The 23,175-nt window shown below is 47.5% G+C and overlaps 2 protein-coding genes across 7 annotated transcripts in view; both read right to left on the bottom strand.

Annotated features, from left to right (window-relative positions):
* Positions 1 to 1,307: 1,307 nt before the first annotated feature.
* LOC136296157 (protein C19orf12 homolog) lies at positions 1,308 to 11,291 on the bottom strand. Of its 4 annotated transcripts, none has more exons than XM_066195025.1 (4): positions 11,215 to 11,291; positions 9,197 to 9,304; positions 4,704 to 4,880; positions 1,308 to 2,379 (listed from the first exon to the last, which is right to left on the bottom strand). In XM_066195025.1, exons 2-4 carry the CDS (start codon positions 9,225 to 9,227, stop codon positions 2,117 to 2,119), a joined length of 471 nt encoding a protein of 156 aa, XP_066051122.1. In that variant the 5' UTR covers positions 9,228 to 9,304; positions 11,215 to 11,291; the 3' UTR covers positions 1,308 to 2,116. The 4 variants fall into 4 exon arrangements, with proteins under 4 accessions (XP_066051122.1, XP_066051120.1, XP_066051121.1 ...); XM_066195023.1 differs by lacking the exon at positions 11,215 to 11,291 and adding an exon at positions 10,867 to 11,187; XM_066195024.1 differs by lacking the exon at positions 11,215 to 11,291 and adding an exon at positions 10,822 to 10,901.
* Positions 11,292 to 13,848: 2,557 nt separating this feature from the next.
* Positions 13,849 to 23,175, bottom strand: part of LOC136296156 (protein C19orf12 homolog) — a 29,921-nt gene continuing 20,594 nt past the window's right edge. The window contains exons 2-4 of one of the 3 annotated variants that reach the window (XM_066195021.1): positions 21,107 to 21,362; positions 17,673 to 17,891; positions 13,849 to 15,223 (exon numbers count right to left, since the gene is read on the bottom strand). In XM_066195021.1, the coding sequence (XP_066051118.1) occupies positions 14,961 to 15,223; positions 17,673 to 17,891; positions 21,107 to 21,308 (684 nt within the window). In that variant the 5' untranslated portion in view covers positions 21,309 to 21,362 and the 3' untranslated portion in view covers positions 13,849 to 14,960. Of the gene's footprint in view, positions 15,224 to 15,310; positions 15,906 to 17,672; positions 17,892 to 21,106; positions 21,414 to 23,175 lie in introns of those variants that run through there. The other 2 variants (XM_066195020.1, XM_066195022.1) reach the window with 2 other exon arrangements.

The raw sequence follows: 23,175 nt of genomic DNA, 5'->3' as shown, positions 1-23,175 counted from the left end.
CTGGAAGTCAAATTTATTGCAATGACTAAGAGCATGCTCCTCTGTGGCATAAAGCTTGTCAGGAGCTCAGCAGCAGTGGGGTTTGACACAAGCTAGGATTGGTCTGTACAGAACTCTGAGCTACTTGGACCCGAGTTCTGTTGGCACCCATGTGACACACGCCTCTTTTACACCACAGTGAAGGCTAAAAGAGTGTACTTCTAATTGCTTTACAATTTCTAGGGGTATAATAAAAAGCATTTCAGAGAATACTCTTAGGGTATCACAGGAGAGGAGAGGATCAGAGTGAAATGATCCAAACTCCATCCACATCTATTACACTGATACAAGTGATAAAAATCCATTCATTACCTGTGTTTGGGCCCAAATTTATGAACACCTGTAAAATGGGGGTCGTGATATTGATGTCTGAAAGCACTGAAACTTGTAAAAGTCTGCTTAAATACTAAATACTATTACAGATGAACAGGAACCCCCATTTTTCCTACGGCCTGCTTTACAATCAGTTGTCAGCTCTGTTCATTCTGGGTTTGAACAGCTGAGCACAGGATGCCAACTCCATCCCACTGGATCGTTCCATCATCTGCCACTGCTAGCAGTGTGTTGTCTTGGAAAGACTGAATTTAATTTGTGAAATAACCAGAAAATTGCAAATAGCAGTAACTGGATTCCTGAAAATAGTATTTTTAAATGGATGTAGTTTTTAGAATCTTTAAAAAGTTGTACTGTGTGTAATCTGGCAATGGAACTGAAACCCCACTGATTGAAGCTTGGCCTTCTGAAACTCTGACAAGGTTAGGAGTGCCCATTTACCATTCATTTCCACCTCCTTTTCACATCACTGAAAAAGTGTTATCAAATGCTGAGGACAATCACTGCCCTGCACTCCACTGAATTTATCAGAGGCAAATGGTACCTGCAGAAGTGAATTAATCGAATACATACAACAGCAGCTTCTGAGTTTAAAGCTTTACTGTTTAAACCTTAACTCACAGAAACCTCATCACACACATGGAGACAGACCTTTATTTTAGGGAAAAAAATGAACTTGTCTTTACATACAAGGAAGGCACACCTGCACATTTTTCTACCTACAAACCCGTCTTAGGAGTGCCTGGAAATCCAGCGTGAACAATGGCTGGGACACTGAGCACCGTGGCATTTGGTGCTCACAGCAGTGATGGAGCTGGCACATCAGCCCAGCCCCCCAGCCCTGCTGCTGCCAGCTGCTGGGTGCCCACCACAGGCCTGCCTGAGTCCTTAAAGACTTCATTTCATTTAAAGAAAAACACAGATCACTATCAGGCTTCTTAGGACTATTTTAATGAAAACAGAGGACCAGCTGTACAGACTCAGTCAAGAAATGACAACCTTAATCCTGGGGCTAATATAAAACTGGCAGATTCAGCTCCCCAGTTCTTTAATGCTTGCCACACCCTCCCATTCTAGGGCACAGGACCTTGGTGAAAATTGAAAGTGTTCACAATTTGTTTTCCTGTTACTTCAAATCTTGTTTAAGTATTTGCTTCATTTCTTACATAAAAAGACAACTCAAGAATTACAAAAAAGTGTGCTAAACAAAGTATGGATTGAGTTCTTTGAGTTTACAGTAGAGTAATATAGCATCCTTATAAAACTTTCCTTTGCAGGGCTGGAACAAACAAGAGGTAAAATTCTTCAAAGTGCCCCAGCTATGTTGGCACTTCACGTGTCATTTACAGGGAAAAAAAAAAAAAAAAAGCACTTAAACAGAATCAAGTCTCCTAAATAAAAAAAAAATAAACTACCTTGAAGTTTTTCACAAGTGACACATTAGCCTAAGAGCAGCATGATTCCCTTCAGCAATTTGAATTAGTCCTAGTGCAGAGCAATCCTAAACTACATAGCAAGTCAGTGTCATGAGAATAGTCATCTAATACTATCCTTTCTAATCCACACAAATCAAAAATGATAATAAAAATTTAAAAACCCCCAGACACGAAAACCAGACACTCAAAAATTACTTAGATTGGCCTATATTTATAAATAGTACTGATAACTAGTAATTGTTGTGTTGAAGATTCACAGGTATGGGAGTAAAATTCATTCCAGCATAAAAAGCTTGCTCTGTAGAGGATTATTCTCCATATTTTATTTGTGCTCTTAGCTCATTGGTAAGGTAAGTGGTGAGCACTCCTAACATTTTGTCCGTGAGACTAGAATTTGCCATTACAATAGCGATTAAATGAGCAGCGTCAGTCCAGTTTAAGTTCTTGACAATAGCCGTGGCTTCAGCACAGAGTTTCTGCTTCTCAGCAGCAGGCAATTCCATTAAAATCTGAGGGACTGACTTGAACTGTCCAGAAGTCATCCATCCAATCAATCCGCCCACTGCTCCTCCTAGGAAAAACAGTGAATCATTAGTCTTGACCAGTTAATGTTAAAGCCTGAAATTTTATCCACAGCCATTACCAACAGTGTTCCCACCTTGATTGGAAATCAACCTAGAGTTGTATATGTGTCTGCTTTAACTAGATTTATACACAATATTCAAAGCACCAAAAAGGACTTTAAAAGTTCTTTACATCCACAGCAATCATAAAGAAACCCTTCATACAATCAACACTAAGAGCTTCAAGCTAGAAACCAGAAACAAAACACTCCCTGGGACACTCTCTTTGGATAAGCTCTACTACTAAATAAAACCTTGCCCAAGGAAAACAGCAGACCAACAACTGCCTTATCAGTGTCATAATCTCTGACTAGATACTCCCAGACTGATCAAGGCTTTCTGCTTCTCTAAGAGTCACACACTGCAGCCTCCTACACACACACCAAGCCCACCCCTGCAGGTGCTCAGAGACCAAACCCATTAGACACATTCAGGTTTTCATCTACCACGTGCACACCCCACCCATATTCCAGGTGGACAAGACATGCTCAGGGAAGTAGAAGGTCCCAGGTTATCAGGATAACAGCAGAGGGATGGATCATCTACAGCTGATGTGACTGTGGCTGCTGAGGAACCAGCCTGGCAGCCCTGCAGGGCTCTTCTCCATCAGCAACCCACAGGAATGACAGCACTGACCGGAGCATGAATGTCCTGGGATGGAGGGAGGGAGGGAGGGAAGGAAGGAAGGAAGGAAGGAAGGAAGGAAGGAAGGAAGGAAGGAAGGAAGGAAGGAAGGAAGGAAGGAAGGAAGGAAGGAAGGAAGGAAGGAAGGAAAGAACTCTTAGAATGGAGAGGTGGCAGAACTGACCCTGCCACCCCCCGGGACTGTTCCTAAAAAGTCATCTGTGCACTCACAGGGATGCAGTTTTCCATTAAACAAAAATTCTTAATTTGCAGCTTTTACTCAATTAACAAATTTTCCCATGATACCAGAGAAATACTTGAAAGCCTACGATGGCTGAATTCATCTTCAAGGGACTTTTATGAGAACATCAATAACTGATTTAGGGGCACTTAATGCAAAAGCCACTACAAGTATTGATGTCTAAGCTCCTGGTCCATTGAGACAAGATTTGTTATACGATCACACTTTTTCCCCCCAGGCAACAAAGTCCACTCTGCTCTGAGCAGGCAGCCCTTGGGAAGCATGAGGCCTGCAAGCTTCTCCAGCAGTGCTGCACGTGGCAGGTAACTCATCCCCACTCGTGGTGCAGAGCAGCAAGAGGGACAAGCCCTGCCATGCAGTCCCACACCTATCCAGGCTGTCTGAGCAAGTCAAGGTGCACTTGACTGTAAAGGTCTCTCTAACCGTTTGGCTTCTTTACTTTTCCAATTTAAAAAGTCAAATGAGAGGGTTATGATCTAGTTGCACTGGAATTGAGTTGTTGCTTTTAGCTTAGTTAATACTTACTACTTTTATTATATATGCTTATTATTGTATACTTTTAGTATAAATAGGTATACTTGTTCCAGTGCCTTCCTCAGTGGCTGAAGAACATCCAGAGTGACTGGGAGACACTATGAAAGCTTAAACAAACAATGCATCCAAGAGTAACTTTATTTCTCTTCATCTCACTCAAGAATGAGGCCACTTATATTATTACCTTTACTTCAGCTTATAAATTTCTTACAAAAGCCTAATTTCCCTTCTTTGCTCCTGATAACTTCTGCCATGTATTTGTCGAAATACTATTCTGGCTATTAATTTTGTACCTGTCATAGGAGTAAATACACAGCTTCACTTTGCATTTTCTCTTATCACTCCTCACAAATGCTTTGCTTGTTTTTTGTAACTCAACCTGATGGAGGCACATTGCAGTTCACTCCAGAATCAGTAAGCCTGTGAAATTCCTGCACCTGCTCACATGACATTCAAGGGCCAGGGCCCACATGCCATCAGTCACAAGGCAGCTTCCCAACTAGACAACTCTTAATTGCAGAGTTACAGAGGAGAAACAATTCTTTATTATTAGCCTTTGGCTTTCCTGTAACAAGGAGAAAAGCAAAGTGACAGGGAACAATGAATCCCAGTGGAAAAAAACAAGTTCATGAGGACCTGGATATCAGGAACTTTTAAAATATAGAGATAAGCATCATTTTTAGTAAGACCATTTGGGAAATGATCCTGCCCCATGCTAAGGCTTCTCCACCCTCACCCCCATCGCAGCAGGAAATGTCAACACTGAATGCCCCTTTCCTTCAGCCCACACCTCCTCATTTCTTCACTCAGGGATTTAACCCCCCTCTTGTTCCTGAAGCAAAGCACACTTACCTACAGCGATGCCAGGGGGCCCTCCCAGCACGCCCCCCACAAAGGCTGACGCCCCTGTCAGCAGGGCTCCCCGGCCAGAATGTGCCACAGCTGCTTTCATGCCCTTCACCGTGGCCAGGTGGCTGAGCAGCGCCAGCACGTCATCCGCACGGATCGGCATCTCGCCCAGCCCGAGTCCTGCAAAAGATGTTTTCAGTTATCTTTTCACAACTGCAGAGAGTAAACCTAGCTGCCAAATGAATTTGAGGGGAACAAACTCCTAGTATTTAAGGACACTCACAGGAAATAGCACCTGCTTTCGCTTTTGATTCTGGTAGTGGAAAACCACTCCTTACAGTAATTGCTGAAGGGCACTGAAACTGCCAATGAGATCTCAGGCTAGACCAGGAAAAAGTGGATTTATGACAAATTCAGAGATTCTACAGTATCACATTCTTCAGTACATTGCTTTTGGCCTGAGCAATTCCCATGTGTTTTCCCACCACAAACAGCTCTGGGAAAAAGGGAGTTTCACTCTACTACAACTAGCAGATTATAAATGACAAATCTGTCAGGAATCTTCTCACTGTCCTAATTTTTACCACAAATCAGTCAATTATTTTCACATATCAGGTCTTCTCCCTGTTTTGTTACATGTTTAAACACATCCATGCTGATTCCTGAAGGCAGGAGGCTGCCTGTAGCAACCTAGAAGTCCCTGAGGAAGTTTTGGAGGAAAGATCTGATAGTGGGGCATTTAGTGCGCAGGGTGCTCTGGAGTCAGGCCATCAGAAATGTAGGGGTGGATGGATAAGGCAGTCAGGAGTCAAAGCAGAGATGCCAGAAGAGTCTGATGTAGGAGGAAGCAGAGACACAGGACCCCAGCTTGTAAAATGCTGTCACACGCCCTCAGCAAGGGAGAGAGAGACCTGTCCCTGAGAACAAACACTCTGAGACAAAAAGAAAAACCTCTCCACCTCATTCACTTGCTGCTGCTGCTCTTTACATAAATACTTCCCCCTATGCACACCAGCTGAGGAAAGGGCTTCCAGGGATAACTAAAAACAAACAAAAGAGTATTCAAAAGGAATAAAAATAAAATCACAAACAGACAAGTTGCAGATTTCTCATTGTATGTGTAATGTCAGCACTATAGAACAGGTGAGCATTTGGGGTTTTTTCAGCAAACCTCCTTTCCCAGTGTGTGTGCAATACTTTCTCAGCTCAAGCCAAGACTGTTTTAGAATCTTTCCTGAACAGATCCCCGTGCAAAGTGGAAGTGAAGTGGTATCACACTATTTTTCACATTAAAAATTAACTACTGCAACAGAGAAAGCTTTCTTTAGCACTAAAATGGCTGACTGCAAATCATCCACGTCACTGCAGGATCCAAGCACTGCTGACACTGAACCCAAGTCTGGGTTTTGGGAAGGGACCACATATGCTCCATAGCTGCAAAGAGGCACAGTAGGAAATTAATCAATTAGTTGATTTCTCTCACTACTTCTTTCATCTTTGTGCCAGACTAAAGAAAACATCCAAGTTCCTCATTTTACCACTGTTGCTTTTGGGTTTTTGGCAGGCTGGTGACACAGCAGTGGCTCAGAAGGGCAGTGAGTGCTGGTTAGAGACAGCAGAGCCACACACTCTGCTTCCAGAGTTACATTATTATCTCACTCAATAGGGGTCAAGCTCCAAGTAATGAACAAATGGCTGCTCTCTGTCCTAGGGAAACACCCTTCAAAATATACAACTGGTACAGCTCCCACTGCCAGGCCTAGGAATGATGGAAAATGAGACAATGAAGTGTTTGTTTTTACCTTTCTAACAAAAGGTGAGCAGCTTTCCACTCAGAGTGACATTCACACCAGCCCTGAGCAGTCTGAAGGGCTGCAGGATTCACTCCCTCCTCTCAGACACTGACTTGGGCTTGTGCTTCACCTCCGCGGCACATCCTCAGACTAACCCAATGTGCTGAAAACAATTTGCATCTCCTCTCTGGGCTAAATTCAGTGAATGTCTCACACAAAGCCCTCCAGAGCATGAAGGCTCTGCAGCACGGGCGGGACCACACAAGTGGGAGAGCTGACAACACCAGCTCTCACTGACAGCAATACAATCACCTTTGCCCCCTCACACTGAGGGAGTGCTCCAATCTCCTAAAGAAATCCAACTGTAACAGATGGGAAAGGATGTTTTCTGAGCAGACAGGGCCCCAGCTGAAGCACAAGGTTCCTGCACTGGGTTGAAGCTGGCTGCCCAAAGTCCTCCTGCATTACCGTTCTCCACGAGGTCAATGCGCCAGGTGTCTCTTGGTGACATGGCAAAGGTGACACGGCAAAGATGACACGGTGCAAAGGTGATCAGACACCCTTAGTTTCTTCAGATAAGCAAAACACTCCTTAATAACTAGCTTCAACGTGTAGTTGACTAAAAGTTAAAAACCAGCCAGACCATAACAAAAGCATTAATCACACAGCAGTGTGATTGGTGTCTGGTGCGGTACCAATCTGTGGCAAGCAAATTTGTAACTCATTAGTCAGCCTCAAAGATAAAGCAGAAATTTATTGGGACTCAAGAAACGGAAAGTAGTTTTTCCATACTAAATTACTGACCATTTCATTCCCCTCACAACTTCCCCAAAAGGAAATTCCCACTTGCAAAATTAACATTTATTTGAGCTTTTTCAGCTTGACTGAACAGGGTTCTTGGCATAGCAGAGTAGTTCCTGCTTCATTCTGGATGTGAGCATCACACTCAAAACTCTCAAGAGACTTTACAAGGAGCACTCATTTTCTCTAAACTCTTAGAAAAAGTATTTCTATGATCTCTTGTCGTATTCACTATAATTTAAGTCCTGCAGAGAACATTAGTGAGCACAGTACCTGAGGCACAGCACATACAGGGGTTGTTTTTTTTTTTACACTGTACATACAGAGCACTAGTGGGAACCACTGAAACACAAACCAAGTCCTAACATGTTAAGTAATCCCAGATTCCTACATTCGGCACACAGAATTATGAATTCCTTAAAAAATTCAATTAAAGTTCCATTTAAGAAACAAGATGATCAATCAGGCAATTTTCAGTGAGCAGATATTTATTTAACCACACACCACAGGCCATTAAAGGATATTTTGACAATGCACTAACAAGCTGCAGCACAGAGACACCACAAAAGCATTTAACCTGCTATTAGGATAAGCAGCCCCTACCAAAAAACCACCTAAATAACTGTCAGCAGCCAGTCAGCTCACTCAGGAAATCAAACAAGAGGCTTATAAAGCTCTGCAGCTGCAAACCTCTAACAGCTCACAGAATGGTAAGGTCTGTAAGAAGCCAACTGCAAGAATGTGCAGCACAAAGTTGTATCTGACATCAACCTACTGATGAGAATCACAAGCAAGCAGAAGAGGAAGACAGGCATGTTGCAAAACGCCAGTGGTGGTACAAAGGAGCAGGGGTCCTACCCCAGAATAGCACAGAAGGAACTGCAGACTTTGTGTGTTAGAGGTACAGTCACGATAGCCAAAACCATTTATGAACTCTGATGGTGTAACTGACAAGGAACTTAATGTGCAATTTGATTCTAGCACCAAATTGTTCCCTACTGAATTCACCCAGGCATTAGGAAACACCAGGATTGTAAAATACTGGATTTGGTCCAGTGAAGGCATAGAAATGTCAACATCCATAAAATTGTACACAGCTATTGAAGGTGCTAAGTGCCCACAGCTCCTACTGACGTCACATGGTACCAAGAACCTTCAGCGCCTCAAGAAAAACCCAAACCCAGGAGCTCTAGAAGATGAAATCACTGAGAAACCAAGCTTTGTTGTGCAGTGTTTTTGTTCTACTGCAGTTCAGTGGCTGCTTTCCTTGTGTCTTTGTGGTCTCCCCAAAAACTCATCCAAAGTTTTTAATTCTATACTTCAGTTGATGCTCCCTCCCTCACTTCCACCCCAATGACAGGGGAACAAAGTGAGCAATGCTCCTGCTCTCCCTACCCAAAGGGAATGGTAAGACCATGTTACAACATCTCGACTTTGAACCTACAACCAGCAGGTTTCCTTAAGAAGAAAAATGCCATAGAAAGAATTAAAACAACAACCTCGTACCCAACTCACTGAAAGTCCTGCTAATACAAATAATTGAAGAGGGTCCCCAGATAACTCCACGGTGTGAACTTCATTTCAGCTCTTTCCAGTTTAACATTCCCATCTCATCACCCTACTGCCCCTTGCACCAAATGATGACTTCAAACAAGCAAAAGCCCTTTGGTCCCTGGGCTCACTATCCCACTTAGGGAAAAATGAGCCTCTTCCCAAATGTCCACACAGGAGTCATTCTGAGCAGCACCCAGCCTGCCCCACCACTGAGCTGTCCTCAGAGATTCCTGCTGAGGTAACTGAGTGACCAACTCTGCCACATGCATGCACCCAGCACAAAACCCCAGCCACACTGCACATTCCAAACACACCAGGCCCTGAAGATACAGAGCGACGTCCTCTTACCTGCAGCTGTCTGTATCATGGTGGACATCATACGGTGATGAACAAGAATGGGAGGCGGCAATTTCTTCTGTCTCAGCTGTACACCACCAGCTCTGTATATACTGCAACCTTTTAAAATACATATGAGAACAGCACCGAAGCAAATCCAAACACAAGGTACTCACACACTGAGACACACTAAAGAACACAACTTCACAAACAACAGCGTGCAAGGAGGTGTCACCTGATTGTTTAAACAGGCCAGAAGTCCATCAATTATTTCAGTAACAGCTTGAAAGGGACTCAAGATATTCCCATTTGCAAAGGAGGACTATCTCATCACTGGTCCATACACCTCCTGGAAGCATGAGCAGCATCTGGCTCCTAAATCATCACTTTCTGAAAATCCTACCTTTAGAGCCTGGTCTAGTACTTGAAACCTGCAAAGCAGGTGATCGGTCTGATATAAATCATGATTGGCATCAGCAGTCAGTAAATATACCAGTTTTGAACCTGCTCTGCATTTGCAGTTTTTGGTTATTTTGCGAAGAGACGGTTTACTCCTGCTTGATGGCATAAAGGTCAAAACATGCTTAATGCCATTTTCACCTCAGCATTTGCTACTCTTGTTTCCTAACCAGAAGGATTCACTATATCTACAAATATTTACTGTAATATGTTACGATGTATTTACGCAGATTTCTTTTCATTTCAATTATATGAGGAGATGGTAAGAAACTCCTGTATTTGCTAGACAACCTGAACTCCGTTGAAATGCATAAAAGAGCATTTTAATATTGTTTTGTAAGAATTGAGACCTTAAGAGCATCGCTCTTCTTCTGTGTATTTATCAAAGCATGTAATATAATCAAAGCACTTAATTGGTTTATTTAACACAAGAGGTAACAAATTTACTCATTAGATGAGCAAACTACTTCTAGGCATCTAGAAGCTGATTTTACAAGGTTCTTAGACGCCTAAAAATGCAGGTAAATATTCAATGGGAATGATCTCATTCCACTGAGCTAAAAGGAAATTTGGCACCTAACCTGTCTAGGCACTTAGGATACCCAGCTTACCTGGTGTGCTACATTACAAAGCATCTGTGAAAGACTGGCCATAACTCCTTCTGCCCTTGAGTTTTTTATAGACCTATTCATTGTCTTTCTAATCATAATCTAAGAGTGATTTTCCCCCCCATTTCCTAGCCAGTTTCTCCATTTTGAAGGCTATATTTAAAAACCTACAGGTCGCTTTCATTAGCTAGCTCATACCGAAGCCAATAATCAGACTTTCAGCTGAAAAAGAGAAAAGAGCTGGCACTCAGAAATACAAATAGCAGAGCTGTGCCCTTGTAGAGGTACCTAGCACAGCACACTGCCGTGATATCTTCAAAATCTGAACTAAGCCTGAAAATTAAAGATGCTTTCCCTGACTCATTGCAAAAACCATAAAACTTCATCTCATTAAAATGAATCAGCATGTTCTGAATGTTTTAAAATTTATTAAAAATGTTATTACCAAAATAGGCTGAGCATAAAATGTAATTACGAATCCTTTCAAAGAGCCGAAATTTAATTACACCACAGCTACTCTTTTATTTATTTTCCTGTCAGTTTCAGGTTTACTCCTGCTGAAGCACTCACTGTGACTTGGAGAAACGAGGAATGAGACGTTCGTTCGGAACCCACCTAGAGGGGTTCCTGTGTCACCCGCTCGGGGTGACCCTGCCTGCGTTGCAGTGGGTGATCTCAGCGCTCCCTTCCCACCGTAATGACTCGGGGATTCTGTGCAGCCCGAGGGCGGTCCAGCGGGGCCTGGAGGCCTTTAGGGCCATCAGCGCCGCACCCGAGCCGGGTCCCAGCTCCGGGCCCGGCCTGGGGCTGGCGCGGCTCCCCCGGCGGCCGCACACGCCAACCCCGCGGGCCGACGGCGCTGCGCGGGGAGCGGGGCCCTCAGGGACAGAGCCAGCGCCGCGCTCCGCCGCCGCCTCCTTCCCTCCTTCCCTCCCTCCTTCCTTCCTTCCCTCCCCCGCCTACCTCCGCCGGCAGCGCCCGGCTCTCTGCCGGCCGGGCACGACACAGCGGCGGCGCCGGAGGAGGAGGAGCCCCGCGGAGCGCCCGGCGCGGGCCGCCCTCAGCTCCGCCGGCCGCGCAGCGCCGTGCCCGGGCAGCGGGGCCCGCCGCGCAGCCGGCAGCGGACGCGGCCTCGGCGCCGGGCGACACTCGCTGTGCCGGGCCCGGAGCGGGCACCGGGGCGGGGAGAGCCCGGCTGCAGCCTGGGCGACAGGCAGCTGCTGGCAGAGGAGAAGGAGGAGGCAGAGGCGGATCCGAGGCAGGCGGAGCCGAGCCGATCCGCTCCGCCGGGGGCTACGAACACTCCAGCGGCGATGAGAGTGTTACAAACGCGTATTATAAAGTTGGCTTTTCGCAAGATGTGTGCGATAGGATTAATAACGTTGTGGTGAGGATATAAGTTTTTATTTCTGCTATGAGTAAAGAAAATCAGGCATAGTGGTAGTAGTTGATAGAGTATGGTTAAATGTCTGTAGTGTCTGTTTGGTCGGGATAACACCCAGTGAACATGTAAAGAAGACCCTGCTATCGGGATACCAACTATCAGCATCTACCCCCTGAAGAAAGTATGGACCAAGGCCCAAACTGGAGCTGATAATGAAGACACAGCCAAGAAACACGCATGCTCTAAAAAGGCAGACGCAAAGAGGGACCATGCAGAACAGTTCCTGGAATATGGAAACTAGTTTATGGGAAAATATGAATATATGAATCTATGATTGATACAATAGAAAGGGTATTTAAAGAATGTTCCTGATATAGCAGGGTGTGGACTTGGCTGATGCCAAGTCACCCCGCTGGCCGTACTTTGCCTTTTTTAATCTCCTAATTGTGTTATTTTCTATTAAACTTATTTCTTAAAATTTACATAGAAAGTTAACCTTGTTTTTTGCAACAGCGACAAGTCTGACGACGAGAAAGCTGAGCAGTGGCCAGCAGACACTGAGTTTTCTACCTCAGCAGTATCCTGGTCATCTTTCCACAGCTGACCTCCCTGGGAGCTGGTGGCCTTTAGACACTGGGAAGCCAAGCTCTGGCCTCCAGTGTGTGTCCTTCTCGATGTTTTCTCTGGAGGCCGTGCCCAGGAAGGTGAGTCTTGGCCCCTGTGTGTGGTGTCAGGGCAGAGATGAGGGTACCACCCCTCTGCGAACCCCTCATACGATGTGAGCACAGAGAGAACAGCTCAGGAGGAGCACCGAGGACTGGGGCGGTGCCCTGTGGGTCAGTCTTGGCCAAACGAGCTCACCGTCGGTGCCTTATTCTTCCTCTCTGCTAAAACACAGCAATGTGAACATCTCATTTGAAATGTCTTGAGATTGGCTCTTGGGAGAAAAAGGAGCAAGAAATCCTGGAGTGAGCACATTTGCCTGCTCACAGTGTGTTCCTCTGTCACAGCAAGGGCCACTCTGGATGCCGCTTTCCACGAGCGTTCTGAGATTCTCGCTGCAGGCCAGCCAGCCCGAGGGAAGAGCTGCCCGTCCCTGCACTGTAAGGCTCCGGCTTCCCTGTCTTCACCTGCTTCTCTCCGGGTTGGAAACACTTCAGGGAATGGGACTCTGAGTGCAGGGAGCTTGTGTGAGGCTCAGTGTGAGCAGCCCTAGCAAAGCACCGGAGCATCCAGCTCTCTCAGATGGAAAGGGGCCATGGCAGGGGTACTGGGCCAGGAGGAGGAAGGAGAGTGGAAAGGGACGGGGAAAATGACACTGAGCAGTGAAATCTGGAGGGAGAGAGGTGCTGCAGCTCACTCGGTAACTAAGTGCAGAGCCCAGATCTCAAACACGGGCAGTTATACCAGATTACTAGAAACTTGAAAAACTGGGTTACAATTTCTAGGGTATAATAAAAAGCATTTCAGAGAATACTCTTAGGGTATCACAGGAGAGGAGAGGATCAGAGTGAAATGATCCAAACTCCATCCACATCTATTACACTGATAAAAGTGATAAAAATCCATTCATTACCTGTGTTTGGGCCCAAATTTATGAACACCTGTAAAATGGGGGTCGTGATATTGATGTCTGAAAGCACTGAAACTTGTAAAGGTCTGCTTAAATACTAAATACTATTACAGATGAACAGGAACCCCCATTTTTCCTACGGCCTGCTTTACAATCAGTTGTCAGCTCTGTTCATTCTGGGTTTGAACAGCTGAGCACAGGATGCCAACTCCATCCCACTGGATCGTTCCATCATCTGCCACTGCTAGCAGTGTGTTGTCTTGGAAAGACTGAATTTAATTTGTGAAATAACCAGAAAATTGCAAATAGCAGTAACTGGATTCCTGAAAATAGTATTTTTAAATGGATGTAGTTTTTAGAATCTTTAAAAAGTTGTACTGTGTGTAATCTGGCAATGGAACTGAAACCCCACTGATTGAGGCTTGGCCTTCTGAAACTCTGACAAGGTTAGGAGTGCCCATTTACCATTCATTTCCACCTCCTTTTCACATCACTGAAAAAGTGTTCTCAAATGCTGAGGACAATCACTGCCCTGCACTCCACTGAATTTATCAGAGGCAAATGGTACCTGCAGAAGTGAATTAATCGAATACATACAACAGCAGCTTCTGAGTTTAAAGCTTTACTATTTAAACCTTAACTCACAGAAACCTCATCACACACATGGAGACAGACCTTTATTTTAGGGAAAAAAATGAACTTGTCTTTACATACAAGGAAGGCACACCTGCACATTTTTCTACCTACAAACCCGTCTTAGGAGTGCCTGGAAATCCAGCGTGAACAATGGCTGGGACACTGAGCACCGTGGCATTTGGTGCTCACAGCAGTGATGGAGCTGGCACATCAGCCCAGCCCCCCAGCCCTGCTGCTGCCAGCTGCTGGGTGCCCACCACAGGCCTGCCTGAGTCCTTAAAGACTTCATTTCATTTAAAGAAAAACACAGATCACTATCAGGCTTCTTAGGACTATTTTAATGAAAACAGAGGACCAGCTGTACAGACTCAGTCAAGAAATGACAACCTTAATCCTGGGGCTTATATAAAACTGGCAGATTCAGCTCCCCAGTTCTTTAATGCTTGCCACACCCTCCCATTCTAGGGCACAGGACGTTGGTGAAAAATGAAAGTGTCCACAATTTGTTTTCCTGTTACTTCAAATCTTGTTTAAGTATTTGCTTCATTTCTTACATAAAAAGACAACTCAAGAATTACAAAAAAATGTGACAAATTACCAATTTAGTTCTTGGAGTTCAAAAGTTGCCTATGGAAAACTTTCCTTTGCAAGGCTGGAACGAACAGGAGGTAAAATTCTTCAAAGTGCCCCAGCTATATTGGCACTTCACGTGTCATTTATAGGGAAAAAAAAAAAAATCAAGCACTTAAACAGAATCAAGTCTCCTAAATAAAAAAGAAAAATGACTTTGCAATTTTTCAAAGTGACACATTAGCCTAAGAGCAGCATGATTCCCTTCAGCAATTTGAATTAGTCCTAGTGCAGAGCAATCCTAAACTACATAGCAAGTCAGTGTCATGAGAATACAGTCATCTAATACTATCGTTACCAATCCACACAAATCAAAAATGATAATAAAAATTTAAAAACCCCCAGACACGAAAACCAAACACTCAAAAATTACTTAAATTTGCCTATATTTATAATTAGTGCTGATAACTAGTAATTCTTGTGTTGAAGATTCACAGGTATGGGAGTAAAATTCATTCCAGCGTAAAAAGGCTGCTCTGTAGAGGATTATTCTCCATATCTTATTTTTGCTTTTAGCGTTTTGGTAAGGTAAGTGGTTAGCACTCCTACAACCTTGGCTTTGACAGCAGGATTTTTCATTACAAGATATATCAGCTGGCGAGCATCATTCCATTGTAAGTTCTTGATAAAAGCCTTTACTTCAGCACAGAGTTTCTGCTTCTCAGCAGCAGGCAATTCCATTAAAATCTGAGGGACTGACTTGAAGTGTTCAGAAGTCATCCATCCAATCAATCCGCCCACTGCTCCTCCTAGGAAAAACAGTGAATCATTAGTCTTGGCCAGTTAATGTTAAAGCCTGAAATTTTATCCACAGCCATTACCAACAGTGTTCCCACCTTGATTGGAAATCAACCTAGAGTTGTATATGTGTCTGCTTTAACTAGATTTATACACAATATTCAAAGCACCAAAAAGGACTTTAAAAGCTCCTTACATCCACAGCAATCATAAAGAAACCCTTCATACAATCAACACTAAGAACTTCAAGCTAGAAACCAGAAACAAAACACTCCCTGGGACACTCTCTTTGGATAAGCTCTACTACTAAATAAAACCTTGCCCAAGGAAAACAGCAGACCAACAACTGCCTTATCAGTGTCATAATCTCTGACTAGATACTCCCAGACTGATCAAGGCTTTCTGCTTCTCTAAGAGTCACACACTGCAGCCTCCTACACACACCCCAAGCCCACCCCTGCAGGTGCTCAGAGACCAAACCCATTAGACACATTCAGGTTTTCATCTACCACGTGCACACCCCACCCATATTCCAGGTGGACAAGACATGCTCAGGGAAGTAGAAGGTCCCAGGTTATCAGGATAACAGCAGAGGGATGGATCATCTACAGCTGATGTGACTGTGGCTGCTGAGGAACCAGCCTGGCAGCCCTGCAGGGCTCTTCTCCATCAGCAACCCACAGGAATGACAGCACTGACCGGAGCATGAATGTCCTGGGACGGAGGGAGGGAGGGAGGGAGGGAGGGAGGAAGGAAGGAAGGAAGGAAGGAAGGAAGGAAGGAAGGAAGGAAGGAAGGAAGGAAGGAAGGAAGGAAGGAAGGAAGGAAGGAAGGAAGGAAGGAAGGAAGGAAGGAAGGAAGGAAGGAAGGAAGGAAGGAAGGAAGGAAGGAAGGAAGGAAGGAAGGAAGGAAGGAAGGAAGGAAGGAAGGAAGGAAGGAAGGAAGGAACTCTTAGAATGGAGAGGTGGCAGAACTGACCCTGCCACCCCCCGGGACTGTTCCTAAAAAGTCATCTGTGCACTCACAGGGTTGCAGTTTTCCATTAAACAAAAATTCTTAATTTGCAGCTTCTACTCAATTAACAAATTTTCCCATGATACCAGAGAAATACTTGAAAGCTTGCGATGGCTGAATTCATCTTCAAGGGACTTTTATGAGAACATCAATAACTGATTTAGGGGCACTTAATGCAAAAGCCACTACAAGTATTGATGTCTAAGCTCCTGGTCCATTGAGACAAGATTTGTTATACGATCACACTTTTTCCCCCCAGGCAACAAAGTCCACTCTGCTCCGAGCAGGCAGCCCTTGGGAAGCATGAGGCCTGCAAGCTTCTCCAGCAGTGCTGCACGTGGCAGGTAACTCATCCCCACTCGTGGTGCAGAGCAGCAAGAGGGACAAGCCCTGCCATGCAGTCCCACACCTATCCAGGCTGTCTGAGCAAGTCAAGGTGCACTTGACTGTAAAGGTCTCTCTAACCGTTTGGCTTCTTTACTTTTCCAATTTAAAAAGTCAAATGAGAGGGTTATGATCTAGTTGCACTGGAATTGAGTTGTTGCATTTAGCTTAATTAATACTTATTACTTTTATTATATATGCTTATTATTGTATACTTTTAGTATAAATAGGTATACTTGTTCCAGTGCCTTCCTCAGTGGCTGAAGAACATCCAGAGTGACTGGGAGACACTATGAAAGCTTAAACAAACACTGAAAAGAGAAAATGCATCCAAGAGTAACTTTATTTCTCTTCATCTCACTCAAGAATGAGGCCACTTATATTATTACCTTTACTTCAGCTTATAAATTTCTTACAAAAGCCTAATTTCCCTTCTTTGCTCCTGATAACTTCTGCCATGTATTTGTCGAAATACTATTCTGGCTATTAATTAAGTTTTGTACCTGTCATAGGAGTAAATACACAGCTTCACTTTGCATTTTCTCTTATCACTCCTCACAAATGCTTTGCTTGTTTTTTGTAACTCAACCTGATGGAGGCACATTGCAGTTCACTCCAGAATCAGTAAGCCTGTGAAATTCCTGCACCTGCTCACATGACATTCAAGGGCCAGGGCCCACATGCCATCAGTCACAAGGCAGCTTCCAAACTAGACAACTCTTAATTCCAGAGTTACAGAGGAGAAACAATTCTTTATTATTAGCCTTTGGCTTTCCTGTAACAAGGAGAAAAGCAAAGTGACAGGGAATAATGAATCCCAGTGGAAAAAAACAAGTTCATGAGGACTTGGATATCGGGAACTTTTAAAATATAAAGATAAGCATCATTTTTAGTAAGACCATTTGGGAAATGATCCTGCCCCATGCTAAGGCTTCTCCACCCTCACCCCCATCGCAGCAGGAAATGTCAACACTGAATGCCCCTTTCCTTCAGCCCACACCTCCTCATTTCTTCACTCAGGGATTTAACCCCCCTCTTGTTCCTGAAGCAAAGCACACTTACCTATAAAGATTCCAACTGGGCCTCCCAGCACGGCCCCCACAAAGGCTGATACACCTGCCACTATCGCTCCCCGGCGAGCATGTTTGTAAGTAACGTACATGTTCTCCACCAAGGCAACCTCCTTGAGCAGCGCCATCACATCCTCAACACGGATCTGAGTCTCAGCCCTCGAGTTGTTCATGGGTAGGGATGCACTCCCATACTTGGGCACTCCCAATCCTGCAAAAGATGTTTTATGTTATCTTTTCACCACTGCAGCCAAGACTAAACCTAGCTGCCAAATGAATTTGGGGGGAACAAACCCCCCAGTGTTCAAGGACACACACAGGAAATAGCACTTGCTTTCTTTTTGGATTCTCAGAAAACCACTCCTTACAGTAATTGCTGAAGGTTACTGAAACTGCCAATGAGATCTCAGATCTCAACTGCAGCTTTACTGAACAAAAAGAGAAAACAACCTAAGGTTTGGTAAACTGCTATTCAACTTTGCATCATTTTACAGATGTCTGTACAATATATTCAAGCTTCTTCTATTTCCCTTTGCATTTCTTGTCAAGTTTCTGGGTTGTTGGGTTGCTGTTACTCTGTTCTTTGAGATTCCTGACAAGGGTTGATTTGTTGTTGTGGTTGTTTTGTTTTGTTGGGGTTTTTTTTTTGTTTGTTTATTTGTATTTTGGTGGTTCTTCGTGGTCTTACATGGACCTTCTTGGTGGTGGCTGCATTCGCTAGGGGCGGGCCGGCCGGCCCCGGAGGGATGCTCGGCCGGCCCCGGGAGGGATGCCCGGCCGGCCCCGGGAGGGATGCCGAGTTGGCCCCCGGAGGGATGCCCGGCCGGCCCCGGGAGGGATGCCCGGTTGGCCCCGGGAGGGATGCCCGGCCGGCCCCGGGAGGGATGCCCGGTTGGCCCCGGGAGGGATGCCCGGCCGGCCCCGGGAGGGATGCCCGGCCGGCCCCGGGAGGGATGCCCGGCCGGCCCCGGGAGGGATGCCCGGCCGGCCCCGGGAGGGATGCCGGGTTGGCCCCGGGAGGGATGCCCGGCTGGCCCCAGGAGGGATGCCGGATTGGCCCCGGGAGGGATGCCCGGCCGGCCCCCGGAGGGATGCCGGGTTGGCCCCGGGAGGGATGCCCGGCCGGCCCCGGGAGGGATGCCCGGCTGGCCCCGGGAGGGATGCCGGATTGGCCCCGGGAGGGATGCCCGGCCGGCCCCCGGAGGGATGCCTGGTTGGCCCCGGGAGGGATGCCCGGCCGGCCCCCGGAGGGATGCCGGGTTGGCCCCGGGAGGGATGCCCGGCCGGCCCCGGGAGGGATGCCCGGCCGGCCCCGGGAGGGATGCCGGGTTGGCCCCGGGAGGGATGCCCGGCCGGCCCCGGGAGGGATGCCGGGTTGGCCCCGGGAGGGATGCCCGGCTGGCCCCAGGAGGGATGCCGGATTGGCCCCGGGAGGGATGCCCGGCCGGCCCCCGGAGGGATGCCGGGTTGGCCCCGGGAGGGATGCCCGGCCGGCCCCGGGAGGGATGCCCGGCTGGCCCCGGGAGGGATGCCGGATTGGCCCCGGGAGGGATGCCCGGCCGGCCCCCGGAGGGATGCCGGGTTGGCCCCGGGAGGGATGCCCGGCCGGCCCCGGGAGGGATGCCCGGCCGGCCCCGGGAGGGATGCCGGGTTGGCCCCGGGAGGGATGCCCGGCCGGCCCCGGGAGGGATGCCGGGTTGGCCCCGGGAGGGATGCCCGGCTGGCCCCAGGAGGGATGCCGGATTGGCCCCGGGAGGGATGCCCGGCCGGCCCCGGGAGGGATGCCTGGCCGGCCCCGGGAGGGATGCCGGGTTGGCCCCGGGAGGGATGCCCGGCCGGCCCCGGGAGGGATGCCGGGTTGGCCCCGGGAGGGATGCCCGGCTGGCCCCAGGAGGGATGCCGGATTGGCCCCGGGAGGGATGCCCGGCCGGCCCCCGGAGGGATGCCGGGTTGGCCCCGGGAGGGATGCCCGGCCGGCCCCGGGAGGGATGCCCGGCTGGCCCCGGGAGGGATGCCGGATTGGCCCCGGGAGGGATGCCCGGCCGGCCCCCGGAGGGATGCCTGGTTGGCCCCGGGAGGGATGCCCGGCCGGCCCCCGGAGGGATGCCGGGTTGGCCCCGGGAGGGATGCCCGGCCGGCCCCGGGAGGGATGCCCGGCCGGCCCCGGGAGGGATGCCGGGTTGGCCCCGGGAGGGATGCCCGGCTGGCCCCAGGAGGGATGCCGGATTGGCCCCGGGAGGGATGCCCGGCCGGCCCCCGGAGGGATGCCGGGTTGGCCCCGGGAGGGATGCCCGGCCGGCCCCGGGAGGGATGCCCGGCCGGCCCCGGGAGGGATGCCGGGTTGGCCCCGGGAGGGATGCCCGGCCGGCCCCGGGAGGGATGCCGGGTTGGCCCCGGGAGGGATGCCCGGCTGGCCCCAGGAGGGATGCCGGATTGGCCCCGGGAGGGATGCCCGGCCGGCCCCGGGAGGGATGCCCGGCCGGCCCCGGGAGGGATGCCGGGTTGGCCCCGGGAGGGATGCCCGGCTGGCCCCAGGAGGGATGCCGAGTTGGCCCCGGGAAGGATGCCCGGCTGGCCCCGGAGGGATGCCCAGCGGGGCGGTGGCGGTGGGGCGGCCGCTCTGTCCCTGCCCCGGGGTCTCGGTGTCTCCGGCCACCGCGGGGGAGGAGGCGAGGGCTCTTTTCTGAATTTCCCGACAAGGCACAATTAAAGGCTGTTCATTTACTACATTAAAATATATCTCTTTTATAGTTTTTCATCTCACTCCAGTCCAATTAAATTGATTTTAAACAGTGTCCTGAAGAATCTTGGATATAATTTTGAGGGGGGTTGGTGGTGGTGTGTCTCCTCCTCCGCACATGCACAGTGCTGCCGGGGACGGATTCCGCGCCGTGTTCGAACTCGGTTCGCTGGGGAGGCGCCCGGGCCGGGGCCGCCTGTGCGGCCGAGGGGGACATCCGTAAGGTGGGCGAGCCACGTGTGGGACACAGGGAGCCCGCAGAAGGTTCGCTGGGACTTGGTGCGGGGTCTGTCACGGGCTCTGCAGGGCCGAGCGCGGCTCCGGTTCCGGCGGGGGCTGCCTGCGGTTCCTGCGGGGGGGCAGTCACGCAACTGCTCGCTGGAACCCCTGACTTGCTCATAACTTCCCTAAATATCCGGCACGCAGGGAGCAAAGAAGCTGTAACTTCATCTGCCTTTATGTAGCTGCCGGGAGATTTTTGATCGCCCTAAGCAATAAATCTTTTATTCCTTGCCTCAACTTGCAGCGTGATTCTTTTCTTCTTTTGGTGTCGATCTAGCGCTTGCCATTTCAGCTTCGTTAGTCTTTTTAAGACCTCCAGCTAATTTTTAACTTCTCTCTCAGAGAGAATAAGCTAGGGGACATTGAGGAGTGCCTCTCCCCATCCCCCAGTGCCGGTCACTCACCTGCATTTCGGTGTTCCCACTGCAGCATACTGCGTTTTGTATCCGGAGCCTTTTCCCAGGAGGGTTCTTCGCTCTCGAGTAGTATCGGAGTCTCACAAAGCTCGATGCTCTTGTCTCTGACCGGACGTCCTGCCTCTTCACTTCTCCACCCGTATTCATCATATTCAGACCTCAAACGTGTCTCCATCACCCTTTGCTGCATCGTGTCGTGGATTCACCAATATGCAGGAGATCGGAATCTCGGCCAGCCCAAATCCTGCAAAAAAAGTCTTAAGTTATCTTTTGACCACTGCAGCTGAGACTAAACCAAGCTGCTAAATGAATTTGAGGGGAACAAACTCCTAGTATTTAAGGAAACACACAGGAAATAGCGCCTGCTTTCGTTTTGGATTCTTGGAAAACCAGGTCTTACAGTAATTGCGGAAGGTTACGGAACTGCCAATGAGATCTCAGAGTAAAAAAAAAAAAGTGTTTATGACAAATTCAGAGATTCTACAGTATCAAATTCTTCAGTACATTGCTTTTGGCCTGAGCAATTCCCATGTGTTTTCCCATCGCACACAGCTCTCCTACCACAACTAGCAGATTATAAATGACAAATCTGTCAGGAATCTTCTCACTGTCCTAATTTTTACCACAAATCAGTCAATTATTTTCATATATCAGGTCTTCTCCCTGTTTTGTTACATGCCTAAACACGTCTATGCTGATTCCTGAAGGCAGGAGGCTGCCTGTAGCAACCTAGAAGACCCTGAGGAAGTTTTGGAGGAAAGACCTGATAGTGGGACATTTAGTGTGCAGGGTGCTCTGGAGTCAGGCCATCAGAAATGTAGGGGTGGATGGATAAGGCAGTCAGGAGTCAAAGCAGAGATGCCAGAAGAGTCTGATGTAGGAGGAAGCAGAGACACAGGACCCCAGCTTGTAAAATGCTGTCACACGCCCTCAGCAAGGGAGAGAGAGACCTGTCCCTGAGAACAAGCACTCTGAGACAAAAAGAAAAACCTCTCCACCTCATTCACTTGCTGCTGCTGCTCTTCACATAAATACTTCCCCCTATGCACACCAGCTGAGGAAAGGGGTTTCCAGGGATAACTAAAAACAAACAAAAGAGTATTCAAAAGGAATAAAAATAAAATCACATATAGACAAGTTGCAGATTTCTCATTGTATGTGTAATGTCAGCACTATAGAACAGGTGAGCATTTGGGGTTTTTTCAGCAAACCTCCTTTCCCAGTGTGTGTGCAATACTTTCTCAGCCCAAGCCAAGACTGTTTTAGAATCTTTCCTGAATAGATCCCTGTGCAAAGTGGAAGTGAAGTGATATCACACTATTTTTCACATTAAAAATTAACTACTGCAACAGAGCTTTCTTTAGCACTAAAATGGCTGACTGCAAATCATCCATGTCACTGCAGGATCCAAGCACTGCTGACACTGAACCCAAGTCTGGGTTTTGGGAAGGGACCACATATGCTCCATAGCTGCAAAGAGGCACAGTAGGAAATTAATCAATTAGTTGATTTCCCTCACTACTTCCTTCATCTTTGTGCCAGTCTAAAGAAAACATCCAAGTTCATAATTTTACCACTGTTGCTTTTGGGGTTTTGGCAGGCTGATGACAGAGAGACATCATGATTGGCATCAGCAGTCAGTAAATATACCAGTTTTGAACCTGCTCTGCATTTGCAATTTTCAGTTATTTTGCTAAGAGAGGGTTTACTCCTGCTTGATGGCATAAAGGTCAAAACATGCTTAATGCCATTTTCACCTCAGCATTTGCTACTCTTCTTTCCTAACCAGAAGGATTCACTATATCTACAAATATTTACTGTAATATGTTACGATGTATTTACGCAGATTTCTTTTCATTTCAATTATATGAGGAGATGTTAAGAAACTCCTGTATTTGCTAGACAACCTGAACTCCGTTGAAATGCATAAAAGAGCATTTTAATATTGTTTTGTAAGAATTGAGACCTTAAGAGCATCGCTCTTCTTCTGTGTATTTATCAAAGCATGTAATATAATCAAAGCACTTAATTGGTTTATTTAACACAAGAGGTAACAG

The sequence above is a fragment of the Chamaea fasciata genome, unplaced genomic scaffold, assembly GCF_029207755.1.
Source record: "Chamaea fasciata isolate MVZ Bird 193981 ecotype frontalis unplaced genomic scaffold, bChaFas1.0.hap1 SCAF_12, whole genome shotgun sequence".
In the NCBI taxonomy this organism is placed as follows: Eukaryota; Metazoa; Chordata; class Aves; order Passeriformes; family Sylviidae; genus Chamaea; species Chamaea fasciata.
The sequence above is the reverse complement of the archived record's forward strand: the minus strand, read 5'-3'. Positions and strand labels throughout refer to the sequence as shown.